The sequence below is a fragment of the Mangifera indica genome, chromosome 5 (assembly GCF_011075055.1).
Source record: "Mangifera indica cultivar Alphonso chromosome 5, CATAS_Mindica_2.1, whole genome shotgun sequence".
NCBI classification, from domain to species: Eukaryota; Viridiplantae; Streptophyta; class Magnoliopsida; order Sapindales; family Anacardiaceae; genus Mangifera; species Mangifera indica.
In genome coordinates, this window is record NC_058141.1 from 10,600,194 (window position 1) to 10,613,175 (window position 12,982).

The window sequence follows — 12,982 nt, forward strand, 5'->3', positions numbered from 1 at the left end:
GCACCCCAATGGTTGTTCGGTCTCTTGATCTAAAAAAAGATCCATTTCATCCTAAAGAAAAAGATGAAAAGATACTTAGTCCTGAAGTACCATATCTTAATGTTATTGAAGCCTTATTATATTTGGCCCAATGCACGAGACCGAATATATCCTTCACAGTTAATTTATTGGTCCGATTTAGCTCTGCATCAACCCGTCGCCACTAGAATAAAATCAAACATATACTTCGTTACCTATGTGGAACTAGAAATTTGAGATTATTCTATTCTGTCAAATCCCCTAAAAATCCTAGTTTTGTTAGATATACAAATGCTGGTTATCTTTCTGACCCCCAGAAGGTCAGTTCACAGACTGGATATGTTTTCACTTACAATGACATATCTATATCATGACGCTCTATCAAACAGACTTTGGTTGTAACTTCTTCAAATCATTTAGAAATTTTAGCTTTCCATGAAGCCAGTCGAAAATGCATATGGTTATGATCTGTTATCCATCATATTTGAAATGCATGTAGTCTTCTTTCTACAACAGACACTCATTCCACATTATATGAAGACAGTGCATCATGTATTACCCAAATTAGAGGTGGATACATCAAAGGAGATAGAACCAAACATATCTCACGAAGTTTTTTTACACTCATGAGCTCCAGTAGAGTAAAAAGATTGATGTCAAGCAAATAAAATCTAGTAAGAATCTTGTAGATTTGTTCACTAAGACACTACCAACATCAACATTTGAGAAGTTAGTATATAACATCAGTATGCGGTGGCTCAACAAGCAACCAAATTAATCCTACTATAAAGAGGGAGAGCATTCATCAGAGGGAGCATTTGTCAGACAAATATTCAAAGTTTATCACATACTGGACAAAATGTGCACTGTATTTTTTTTTTCTTCACTAGGTTTTGTCCCACTGGGTTTTCCTAGTAAGGTTTTTAATGAGGCAGTTTAAGTATATTAAATGCCAACTTACGAGACATTTAATAATTATGTTCTTTTGCTTTGGTTTTTATCCTACTGAATTTTTCTTTAATAAAGTTAATATAATTACTGTAAGTGGTGGAAATCTAAGGAGGAGTGTTATATATGGTGGATTTTTCCACCACATGATTTGGACTTTTGCAAAAAGATTATGTGAAGGCATTAATTGGCTTGGAAAATAGCCATTTTTGTTGATTGGAGGGGCGGCAAATTTCCTATAAATAGCCCCCTCATCTTTTCATGTAATATACATATTTTCTTCATCCGGGAAAGCATTTTCTTTGAATTGCTTTTGCTCTTCTTCTCCTCTCTTCTCACATTTGTTTTAATCTCATTATCCTTACATACTTGGTTATTATCTTTATAATTGTTTTTAATTTTTATTTTGGATTTTCCATCATCTAATTCGCGATTGAGACAATGACTTGATTACAATAAACGTGTGGAAGTAGAAATAAAATAACTTCAAGGGTGATAAGTCATCTTCAACCTCTAGATTATTCATGTTCGAGGATCATGGGTCAATGACCAATGTTCATAAATCTGGCCAAATCCAACCATTTTATAGAAACAATTTGATCTCTGACTTAAATTTAACTAAAATAAAAACTCAAATTCCAGGATCAAATTCGGCCCTAGGTGTTCAACTTTAAAATGCTTGGTTGGCACTAAAATAAATCCATATGAGGTGGTTCGTCCATTTGGAATGATACCAAACATACTAAATAAGTCAAACTTGAATATAATAATTAATCCCATTTGATAAATATCATCAAAAATTCAACCTACAAAAAAGAAAGGGGTATCCTGGATGGTGATTTTTACGAGACATCAGCGCACATTAAAACCATGTTTGAAGTTTCAAGCAGGTCTAAAAAAGAACATTTTCACCACCCACCACATTGGCTAGTTATCAGACACCCTAATCAGGTATGATACCATGATTTTACACCGACATCAGCTGTCGAATAACCACCTTGAACTGCCGCGCCATGGTTATTGTATGGAGGCCCACCACCCCTGCCTCCCCTTCCCCTATTGTTATATTATAGTTTCTTGGATTATAGTTACCAGGCTGATCATATTGGTTGCGGCCATTCTGGTAGCCTCCACCTCTCCTGCTGCTGCCACGACCGCCACAAACACTTGAATAGCCCCTTTCGGCCGCCACCACCACGACCACCTCTTTGATTCTGATAGGCTCTTTGGGGAACATACTGTTGTTACTCCTTAGGCCCTCCATCTCCATGATTTTGGAAAAAAATAACAGCACAGACATAAACACATTTTCTTCAGCTTAGTCATTGACAGAGGGATCTCCACGATGAAACAATATACTGTTCCCATGATGCTATGAACGGCCCACCGAACTTACACACAGAGACACACAAAAATATGACTATCGGTATGAAAGTTTGTCAAGCATTGATAACTCATCAAAACACAAATCCTGTGAAAAATAACAACCCAGATTGACTATATGGTGATTGTCGCTAGAAAACAGATCTATTTGGGTGAAAGACCTGCAACTGTTGGATTGAAATGCTTAGGATAATGTGTTCTAACTTATCAATTCAATACTTTTTAATAAACCACGCAACTAGATTTGCAAACTGTCCCACTTTCACTATACAAAGGAAAAAATTCTGCAAACCATATCAATTCAATATAAGCATTATACTAAATATTAAATCATAAAAACTGTGAAAACTAGAATCTGATGGGATGTATGACAAAACTTCCAAAGAATAGCTAAAGTCCAAAACACATAACTCCAGAAAGTATTCAGAAGGTATAAAGGAAACAAATACTGATACCATTGTTGATCCTATTGATATTGTTGGCATATTGATTTCCACTTGTGCTTGATTGTTGGCATTGTTGATATTATTGTTCTTGTTGCTATTAGTGACATAGTTCTCCATCTGTTTTTGTTTGGTGTCTCTACTAATACTCTACATCTTGGTTTGTACCTTTTTTTTGTTTTTCTTTCTACCAACAACACTGCTTGCTATCTTGTTGCTATTCCCTGCACTGAAAATTTCAGCTTGTTAGTGAACAGTAACAATGTGGCAGGTGATATTCGCGTTACACTTTATTTTTTCTTTTGTATAATAGAGACCAGTATGCGCTTGAATCTTTTTTTATAATTGTACTGACTGTTTTCTGCCTGATAGGGCACAACGTCAACTTGAATCTCCATGTCATCACTGGTATCACTTGAACTGGTGTCAATGAGCCTGCTTGCCTTTGGATCTCTAAGTCATCACTGTTGTTCCTTGATCTGGTATTTCTTCCTTTCTTTTATCTCCATGCTACCTCTGTACTATCAGTTCTTTTTGCTTCCACTACTTCTTGGTATATTTGCCTGGGAAATTTCCCAGTTTGGCTCCCTGGATTATGTCTCATGGTAGCACCAATCATAGCTAGTCTTTATTTTTATCTTCTTGCTGTTTGTTTTTTTTTTTTTTTCACAGGCTTGCATCTCTCTGTTAACGCATGCTGCTCCTGTTCATGGAATACCATTTTATTCTTTTGGTATGTCTCTCATTTCTTTGAAAAAAAAAAAAAACACAAAAAAGAACAAAACAAGAAGGGACAGAAGTAAAAAAAAAAAGAAAAAGGACTCAAACGATTAAAAAAAAGAAATTTAAAAAAAACACAAAAAAAAAAGAGAGAGAGACGGACAGAGCAGTCGAAATTCTTTAGCTCAAGTGATCGATGCTGAGGATTCGGATTATATTGTCCTTTCTGTAATTATACCAGGTTTACTTGTAAGGGACAAGTCATGCAAGGTTCTGCATGTTAGTCTTTGAAAGTTATAACGATAACTGTTCACTTTAACAGTTACCGTTAGTTTTATTGCCTATAAAATGGCCTAAATATCTTGTACGGTTTGTTCGTTCATTTAGGACAATTGACTTGACTCTCGTTTTAGCTTTTCTAGTAGACTAGTACAGTCTCCCACTGTCTACTTCTTAGTCTTCCCTCTGGTCTACTGGTCTATTTCTCTTACTAAAAATAGTTTTTTGGTTTGTTTCTTCCAAATTTTGGGTTGTAAGTTGAGTCGTGGCAGTACGGAGAGGAACGGCTGATGGCTAAATTTGGTAAGCCGTCGTATGAGAGTAGTAATTCGAATACTGAGGATATATTCGCCGAGTTTTTCGGCGAATCGAGCGGGAGGAGGAGCGGCCTTGATAGGAATCCGCGAGATGCTGAGGGTATATACGCGGAGTTTTTTGGCGAATCGAGCGGGCAGAGGAGCGGCCCTGATAGGAATCCGCGTGATGCTGAGGATATATTCGCCGAGTGTTTCGGCGGATCGATCTGGAATGCGAGCGGCCCTGATAGGAATACGGAGATTTGGAAGATTCCGAGAAGTGCAAAAGCGGCGGCGATTGAGAGTAAATTGGTGTGCAGTTTGGAGGAGCTTTACAAGGGCGCTATTAAAAAAATGAGGATTTCTCGTGTGGTTCTGGATAAATTCGGGTAATTTTTTTATTTATTAACGTTTGAATGAATTTTTTACTTTTGTTATAGAATGTTGTGGCGAATTTGATATATGAGCATGGTAGGTGAGCAGTGTAATGTGTATGTCTTCATTTTGAGTTGGTGGGTAGGATTAATTGAGATTATCTTGACGTAGTTACTGGTTTATAAATTTGCAGGTTTTTAAGATTTTTGAACAAGAATCATAGTTTGAAAAAACAATAAGGGAGAAATTGTTACGGGTAATTTGTGGCTGGAAAGAAATTTACTATGTTGAAATTAATTTGTTTCTTATGATTTGTGTGTTGTTTGGGGTCATTTTTGTTTCTTATGATTTGTGTCTCATTTGGGTTCAGTTTTGGTTTTCAGTGCAACTTTCAAGTTTGGTTATAACTAGGGGGTGAGCTGATTGGGGTACTCTGCTATAAAAGCTAGAATCGGAATCTGAACTAGAACTGACCCAGAACCTGTTAGGTCGGTTTGTCTCAGACACTCTTCATAAAGGTTCTCCTCCTTCCTACTGTGCCCAGTGTAAGCCATCACAAACACCTCCACCCCCCCCCACACCACCTCAGTTTACGGTCAACACTCAATCATAAAGCTATCCACCATTATCTACAAACTAACCACCATTCAATAACCAAAAAACATAAATCAAAATCAAAACATCTATGCTTCCAAAAAATACAAAGGAAAAGAGTTTGAAAGAAAGGAAAAATAAAAAAAGATAGCACAGTGTTGATCACAAAATCAGTAGCAGAATCCTAAATTCCAAACCCACGTTCCCCTAAATTCTCAATAGCAACCAACTTTACTTGCAATCCCACATCAATTAACTTTCCCTCAAATTCCAACAACTGACCACTTACATTTCCCAAAACTATGGAGGTCAAAATTAGGGTATATGGCAAAGAAAAATTCGACTCACTGAAGAAGCTGAAAAGGGGGTGAGCAATCGAGTTTAGGGTAGACGAAGTAATTTTTTTGGTTTATTAATAATTTTCTGAAAATAAGGTATCCATCTGTGTACCCCATATTTGGTTTTAAATCCTGTGCTGGGGTTGGCTCTGGTTCTTTAGAGGTTTGGAAAAGTAACCTACCTGCAAAGTGCCGGTTCTATAATATTTGAAACCGGATCCAAAATGCAGGGTACCTGAGGTTTTGGTTCCACCTGGTTCTTTTGCTCTTTCCTAGTTATGTCTTTGTCCGCTTTTGGTGTGTAGTAAGCTGTAATCAGTTTGCTGCTGTTGACAAGTGTATCTATCTGAAATATTTTGGAATATAGGATGGCATTGGAAATATCTTAATCATTTAGCAGAATGTAACACAATTTGTAGAATGACATAATATTGACTTACATTTCTTTCCTTGAATGCGGCTTTATTAATTTACTATCAATTATTCTGGATCGATAGAAAAGTAATTGTCTTGCAGTAAGCAGAAAACCGTGGAGGAAATCTTAACAATAGAAATTAAACCCGGCTGGAAGAAGGGTACAAAAATCACGTTTCCTGAGAAAGGTAACCAAGAACCTGGTGTCACTCCAGCTGATATCATTTTTGTGGTGGATGAGAAACCCCATGCTATTTTCAAGAGGGATGGGAATGATCTGGTGGTCAATAAGAAAATATCACTTCTAGAGGCCCTTACAGGGCAGACTTTTACTATGCGAACCCTGGATGGAAGGAATCTCATCATCCCAGTGACAGATATAATCAAACCGGGGGATGAGGTGGTGATCCCAAAGGAAGGAATGCCCATCTCAAAAGATGCTGGCAAGAAGGGAAACTTTATTATTAAGTTTGATGTCATGTTTCCGTCAAGACTCACAGCTGAACAGAAATCATATTTGAAGAGGGGGTTGGGTGGAGCTGATATCTAGTTGGAAACTCAAGCCTGAGGTAACAACTATCCAGTAGTCCTGATTGACATTGGGTCAATTAGATGTAAATATGTTAAGTCTCCCTGGGCTGGAGCAGAAGAATGTTAAAGAGGTTTGGAAACAGTATATTGTTGATAGTACATGGTGGTAGGAAAAGTATCATCTTTAATTCTCTTCCACTACTTATTTTGGCCCAAGATAATGTTTGCCGTGTAATAGCAATCTGTATACAGGTAATGTAGTGGTATTTCTTGTTTAATATGTAAGGTGAACAACCTTTTGTATGATGCTCGTATTTGCAAGGATGAACCCTAATCTATTGAATGGTTAAACATTTGCCCTTTAAAAGTCTGCATTTCTTCAAATTGATCATTAATCTTACGAAAAATAAAGAAATGATAAAATCTTATTTAGCAAATATCAATGAGTTTCAGCCATTTATGGTGTGTCTGTAGTCGGTCTATAGAGCCTTTGTTTGTTTTAAGGTAGTAACATTATATTAATCAACACTCGTAATAATTAAAAGTTCCTCTGTTTCTCAATTTTCTTCTGCGCGTCTTCCTTTTTGGCTCCTACAGCCCTATCAATTTCTTTCCCTTTCTTAACAAAGACCACGGTTGGCAACACATCAATCAGCTCAAATTCCTTTGCCACTGCCTGTTTTCATCATTAACTTGTAAGCAAACATACATCATAATCAGATTCAATCCAAAACTGGTAACTGTTTACCATCAGCTTATCGATATCAATCTTGACAAACGAATTGTCCGAATGCTTGGCAACTAACTCTTTGATATACGGTTCCAACAATTTACAAGGTCAACACCATGGAGCAGTGAAATAGACCACCATCTTCATCACCAAAATCAAAGCCATATTTAGTCAGTAACATTAAATAAATAAAAAAATATTACTAATATTAAAACCCCGTACATAATGAAAAGAAATGTTATTGGGTACTCACCGGTTTGTTACTTTCTTTGTTGGCATCAAATTGAGCCTTCCATTGGTTCTTGGAATGACACTCTATAAGCTGGTTGGTATTTACAGGGCTAAATCCATCTGGGTTCTCGAGCTCAGACATGTTTGCTCCCATCTTCAAAAGGTAACTAAATAAAGTTGCGGCTTAATTTCTCAAAAGAGCTTTGATTTGGTTTGGAGTGAAGCCTGTGGTGGTGGGGATGGCTTTATATAAGTTTCAGGACTCATGTCATTATCTCAAGTATAGATTCTATGATATAGGCCAGAGGTGTCAATGGGTTGGGCCGGCTCTGATGCATCCCATCGGGCCAGGCTTCGATTGTAATTACTGTATAAAATTGGATTCGTGTTTTTTAATTTGGTGAAAGGGTTCTTTTTGTTGCTGGCCGTCATTGTAAAGCACCATATTTTAATTATTATTGACATTAATATTTCTATAATTCTTTCTTCATTACACTTTAATTTATACCCCAAGAATCTAACCTTATGAAATCATCCTCTACCAATCTGAGTATTGAGAATTCTTCACTGTATTGACCGAGTTGTCAACAGATAACAGTGATAATAAAAGAGCAAATAATAGTTGAAAGAGTTAAAAGAGGAGATGAAGATGAAGATGACAATGCAATGAAACTAATTAGAAAATAAAGAAACGAAAGAATGACCGAATAAATTATGTGCTTTTCTTTATGATTTATTGTGTGTGTTTACAAATAAATCTTCACATATTTATATATACTTGATATTAAAATTTAAATTCAAATAAATTTGACGTCAAAATTTAAACTCTAAATTAAATCTGATATCCAAATTTAAATTTAAACTAAATCAAATATCAAATTTTAAAACTTAAATATAATTTAATCTAAAAACTTGGCTATGTTGACGAGGACCACTTGGTCCTATCTAACATTCCTGAAAACATGTAGATGATAGTCTAAAAATGTTAACCAATTGGTCAATTAAAGAAATAAAGTGAATAAAAAGTTGACTTCTAATCAGTCGTTTGTAAAATGAAGTAGTAGTTGATACCAATGTACTTTATGAGAGTATGGAAGACTAGATTTGTTGTCAAGTATAGAGTGAAGAGATTATCACACCAAAAGAGTTGGAGGTTGTGGTGGGGAGGCACAAAGTTCACAAAGAAGATATTCAATCCATATAATTTCACTCATAATATCTACTAAGCATTTATATTCTATGTCAATGCTAGATTGGGCAACTATGTGTTGCTTGTAGGAGTACCATGAGATGAGGTTGCATCCTAGGAAAATAGAAAATCCACCAACTGAGAGACGATCATCACGGGTATTTGCCCATCTTGCATAAGAGAATCCATGGAGAGATGTTGAGGGACCACGTGTGAGGAGAATGTCGAGTTTGGGTGTATTTGCAATGTAATGAAAGATGCGCTTGATAGCTTGCCAATGAGTAGTTGTGGCAGCATGGAGGAATTGACATGTCATGTTGACTAAGTAGACAATGTTTGGTCGAGTGAGAGTTAAGTAATGTAAGACACCAACGACATTTCAATATAACATTAGAGCAGTCACCTTCTTGAATTGAGAGAGGTTCGTTAGTGGAGTATGGAATAGAGATTGCACGAGCAAGAATATCCAAAGTGAACTTCCCTTGATGAAGTAAAAGTCCTTCTTAAGTTCGTTGAACTCCGACACCAAAAAAATAATGAATCAGTCCCAAGTCCTTAATAACAAAATCTCTGTGTAGTGTATTAAAAAGACCAAACAAAGGAGCATTGGGAGAACTTATAAGAATGATGTTGTCAACGTAGACTAGAACGAAAATAGTAAACTGATAAGTATGCATGATGAACAATGAAGTATTAGCCACAGAGATAATAAATCCTAGTTGTGTCAAAAAGGTATTTAACTGTCGATATTACTCAGGAGAAGACTATTTAAGACCATACAAAAACTGACGAAGATGACAAACATGATGTGGATGAGAGAGGTCCATAAAACCAGACAGTTGAATCGTGTATATCTCTACATTAAGAAAACCATGCATAAAGGCATTGGAGAGGTTATGCTAGTAATTATGCCATCCATGAGAGTAGGCTAGAGCGAGAACAATCTAAACAGTAATGAGCTTTACCACAGGGTTAAATGTCTCAGTGAAGTCAACACTAACTTACTGATGAAAACCTTTCACCCCAAGATGAGTTTTGTACCACTCAAGAGAACCATCCGATCAAAGCTTAACCTTGTATATCCATTTACAACCAATAGATCGAACATAAGGTGGTTGTACAACAAGTTCCCATGTGCTATTATGAATAAGAGTAGTGCACTTAGCAATCATAACATCGTGCCAATAAGGATGTTTGGATGCTTGAGTAAAATAGGTTGTTTCAATATAGGTGTGAGCACTAGCCATGAGGGCAAATGTGTGATGGCAAGTTAGTGTATATCGAGCTATGGTATCATCTCATAGTCAAGTAACCATTTGATGTGATATGGTAAAAGGATCTAATGTTGGGGTAGAGGGTGGAGAAAATAATCCAAGAGAGTCAAAAGGTGTTGTAACCAAAATTTCAGTGGAAACTGGTGAGGAAAAAGAAATAGGTTTCATTAGAGCTCGTATTGATAATGGTAGGAACACTGAAGATTAGCTAGATGATTGTCTCGCAAGAGAAATCACTTTGTTGTAAGAAAAGTGGGTCTCATCAAAAATTACATTAGCTACTATATAGAACTTCTATGTCTAAAGGTAGAGGTAATAGTAACCTTAATGATTAGGAGAATACCTAAAAAAAAAATGCACTTTTGAGAACGAGGAGCGAACTTGTGTTGTGCATAAGGTCATAAGTAAGGGGAAACAACATATCCAAAAACTCGTAAAGTAGAGATATTAGGAGGAGCAAGAAAAAGAACCTGCTAAAGGGAGAGATGTCTAATGACTAAGGAGGGCAACTGATTGATCAAATGAACTATAGTCTTGAAAACAAATTCCCAAAAAGATAGTGAAAGAGAAGCTTGAGTCATCATAACAAGACCAGTCTACACGATATGACGATGTTTCTACTCGGCCATCCCATTCTGAAAAAGGGAATATGGGAAGGATACATATGTAGTGCAATGGACAAAAACTAAAGGTATTGTCACACTAGATAGCTTATAGTCTACATTAAAGTTGGTTCAGGGCAAATTTATGAAATGTGAGGAAAACATTGAGAAATTGAGAGTGACAAGTAATGATAAAACCAAGTGAAACACAAGAAATCATCAATAAAACATGTATAATATTTACAACTATTGAATGAAATTTCTAGAGATGGACCCTATACATAAAAATAAACAAGTTAAAGGAAGTGAGATGACTTAAACTGGGTAGTGACAATGAGATATGACCTTTGATATCGAAGAGTTCAATAATGAGATATGACCTTTGATTTGTTCAATTAATTATATCGATTTCAAGCAATTAAGTTTACACAATTTACATTTATGAACCTAACCTCTGTTTTTTTGGTTTTTTTATGGATATCAATGCATTCATAAGCCATAGTGAATAATTAGTTCCTCTCAGTGGTGTGAAACTAGTAGATCAACTATTTTGTTGGAATTGATCAATTGATAATGAGGTTTCGCTTCTGGGCCTTGCTTGTCATCCCTTTGGTTGTTGGGGCTTCCCTTGGGAGAAGTAGAACACTTCTCTATATTTCAGAACTTAGTATCTTCATTGTCTAGACAAAATATCTCAAATGAGAATGTATTACTACTAATTGTTAATATGATATATTCCCTAAATAAGTTAATAGCTTGCATGGTTTAGGATGATCACAACACATAGATGTGTTCTGATATTAAAAATTCATAATAAAGAAAAGCGCAGTACAAGCTGCATTAGCCATATGAAAATTAAAGAAATGACAAAATCTTATTTAGCAAATAGCACTGACTTTCAGCCACTTCTGGTGTGTCTGTGGTCTATGGAGCCTTCATTTATTTTAAGGCAGTAACATAGTATGATTTAATACTTGTAATAATTAAAAGCTCCTGTGTTTCTCAATTTTCATCTGCACTTCTTCCTTCTTGGCTCCCACCACCCTATCAATTTCTTTCCCTTTCTTAACAAAAACCATGGTTGGCAACACATCAATCTGCTCAAATTCCCTTGCCACCGCCTGTTTTCAGCAATAAACTTATATGCAAGCATACATCATAATCGTATTCAATGTAAAAATGGTAATTATTTACCATCAGCTTATCGGTATCAATCTTGAGAAACGAAACGTCTGAATACTTGGCAGCTAACTCTTTGATATATGGTTCCAACAATTTGCAAGGTCTACACCATGGAGCAGTGAAATAAACGACCATCTTCATCACCAAAATCAAAACCATATTTAACCATTAATATTCAGATAATAAATATTAACACCATGCATGTATAAAATGAAAAGAAATGTTATTGGGTACTCACCAGCTTGTTGCTTCCTTTGTTGGCATCAAACTGAGCCTTCCATTGGTTCTTGGATTGACACTCTATAAGCTGGTTGGTATTTACAAAGCTAAAGCCATGTGGGTTCTCGAGCTCAGACATGTTTGCTCCCATCTTCAATTTCTCAAAGGAAAATTGCTTACAGCTTACAAGACAAGAGCTTTAATTTGGCTTGTAGTGAAGAGTGTGGTTGTAGGGATGGTTTTATATAAGTTTCAGGACTCATGTATCATCTCAAGTATCAATTCCATGTCAATGGCTATAAAATTTTCAATTTAATTCTATAATTTTAGCCTAATGTCAATAATATCGGATTCGTATATTTAATTTCGGCAAAAAGGTTCTTTTTGTTGCGGGCCGTCAATTGTAAAGCCCTGTATTTTAACATTATTTTTTCTTCATGACACTTTAATTTATACCCCAAGAATCTAACCTCATGAAATCATGCTCAACCAATCTGAGTAGTGAGAATTGTCAGCCGTATTGAACAAAGGAACTAATATGAGGAGATAGCCATTGCAACATGTTTGAGTTGCCGACGGATAATAAAGGAGCGATTAAATCGTTTGAAAGAATTTATACAAACACCACTTGGTTCAAAAGAAATGTTGACAAATATAAAATGATGTAAAATTTAACGGGGAAATGGGCCATGGACACAGCAGTTGGTAATTTGTAAGGGTGTTTAGTTACTGGAATTTAAAAAGTATTTAGTAATCTATATTTATTTGTTTGATTTGTTAATAATAAAAAATTACAGTAATATTCTATTATCAATATTGACATGACAAGATTATCACTTTTACCTTAGGTATTAAAAGATTATCAAACAAATCTTGATTTTATTATAATTATATTATTATTTATTAATTTTTTTAAATAAAAATAAATTTATTTTTAATTAATATAACAAATAATATAAAAATATTTTAAAATAATTATATTTGAGGGTATTTAAGTAAAATAATTTATTAGTATTTTTTTATTATATTTAATCAAACACAATAATCATTTATATTCAATAATTTTTTAAGTAATTATCTTCAAGGTAATATAGTTATTTTGATAATAAAATATTACCCAAACTAAACGACCCCTAAATGTACTCAATCACAAAAATAAAGTTGTGTATCCATTTTGAGTACACAAATAGATAGCTATTATGTAATTTGATGATTT

The 12,982-nt window shown here is 35.2% G+C and overlaps 3 protein-coding genes across 3 annotated transcripts; 1 reads left to right on the top strand and 2 right to left on the bottom strand.

Moving 5' to 3' along the window:
- The first annotated feature begins 3,892 nt into the window (after positions 1-3,892).
- LOC123215851 (dnaJ homolog subfamily B member 1-like) lies at positions 3,893-6,706 on the top strand. The gene is made up of 2 exons (XM_044636111.1): positions 3,893-4,476; positions 5,911-6,706. Exons 1-2 carry the CDS (start codon positions 4,082-4,084, stop codon positions 6,356-6,358), a joined length of 843 nt encoding a protein of 280 aa, XP_044492046.1. The 5' UTR covers positions 3,893-4,081; the 3' UTR covers positions 6,359-6,706.
- Positions 6,707-6,877: 171 nt separating this feature from the next.
- LOC123216347 (thioredoxin H7-like) lies at positions 6,878-7,454 on the bottom strand. Its single transcript, XM_044636779.1, has 2 exons — positions 7,323-7,454; positions 6,878-7,015 (listed from the first exon to the last, which is right to left on the bottom strand). The coding sequence occupies exons 1-2, from the start codon at positions 7,452-7,454 to the stop codon at positions 6,878-6,880; spliced, it is 270 nt and encodes an 89-aa protein (XP_044492714.1).
- A 3,725-nt stretch (positions 7,455-11,179) lies between these two features.
- Positions 11,180-11,996, bottom strand: LOC123217365 (thioredoxin H7-like). Its single transcript, XM_044638364.1, has 3 exons — positions 11,786-11,996; positions 11,560-11,682; positions 11,180-11,486 (listed from the first exon to the last, which is right to left on the bottom strand). The coding sequence occupies exons 1-3, from the start codon at positions 11,915-11,917 to the stop codon at positions 11,349-11,351; spliced, it is 393 nt and encodes a 130-aa protein (XP_044494299.1). The 5' UTR covers positions 11,918-11,996; the 3' UTR covers positions 11,180-11,348.
- Between the last annotated feature and the right edge of the window lie 986 nt (positions 11,997-12,982).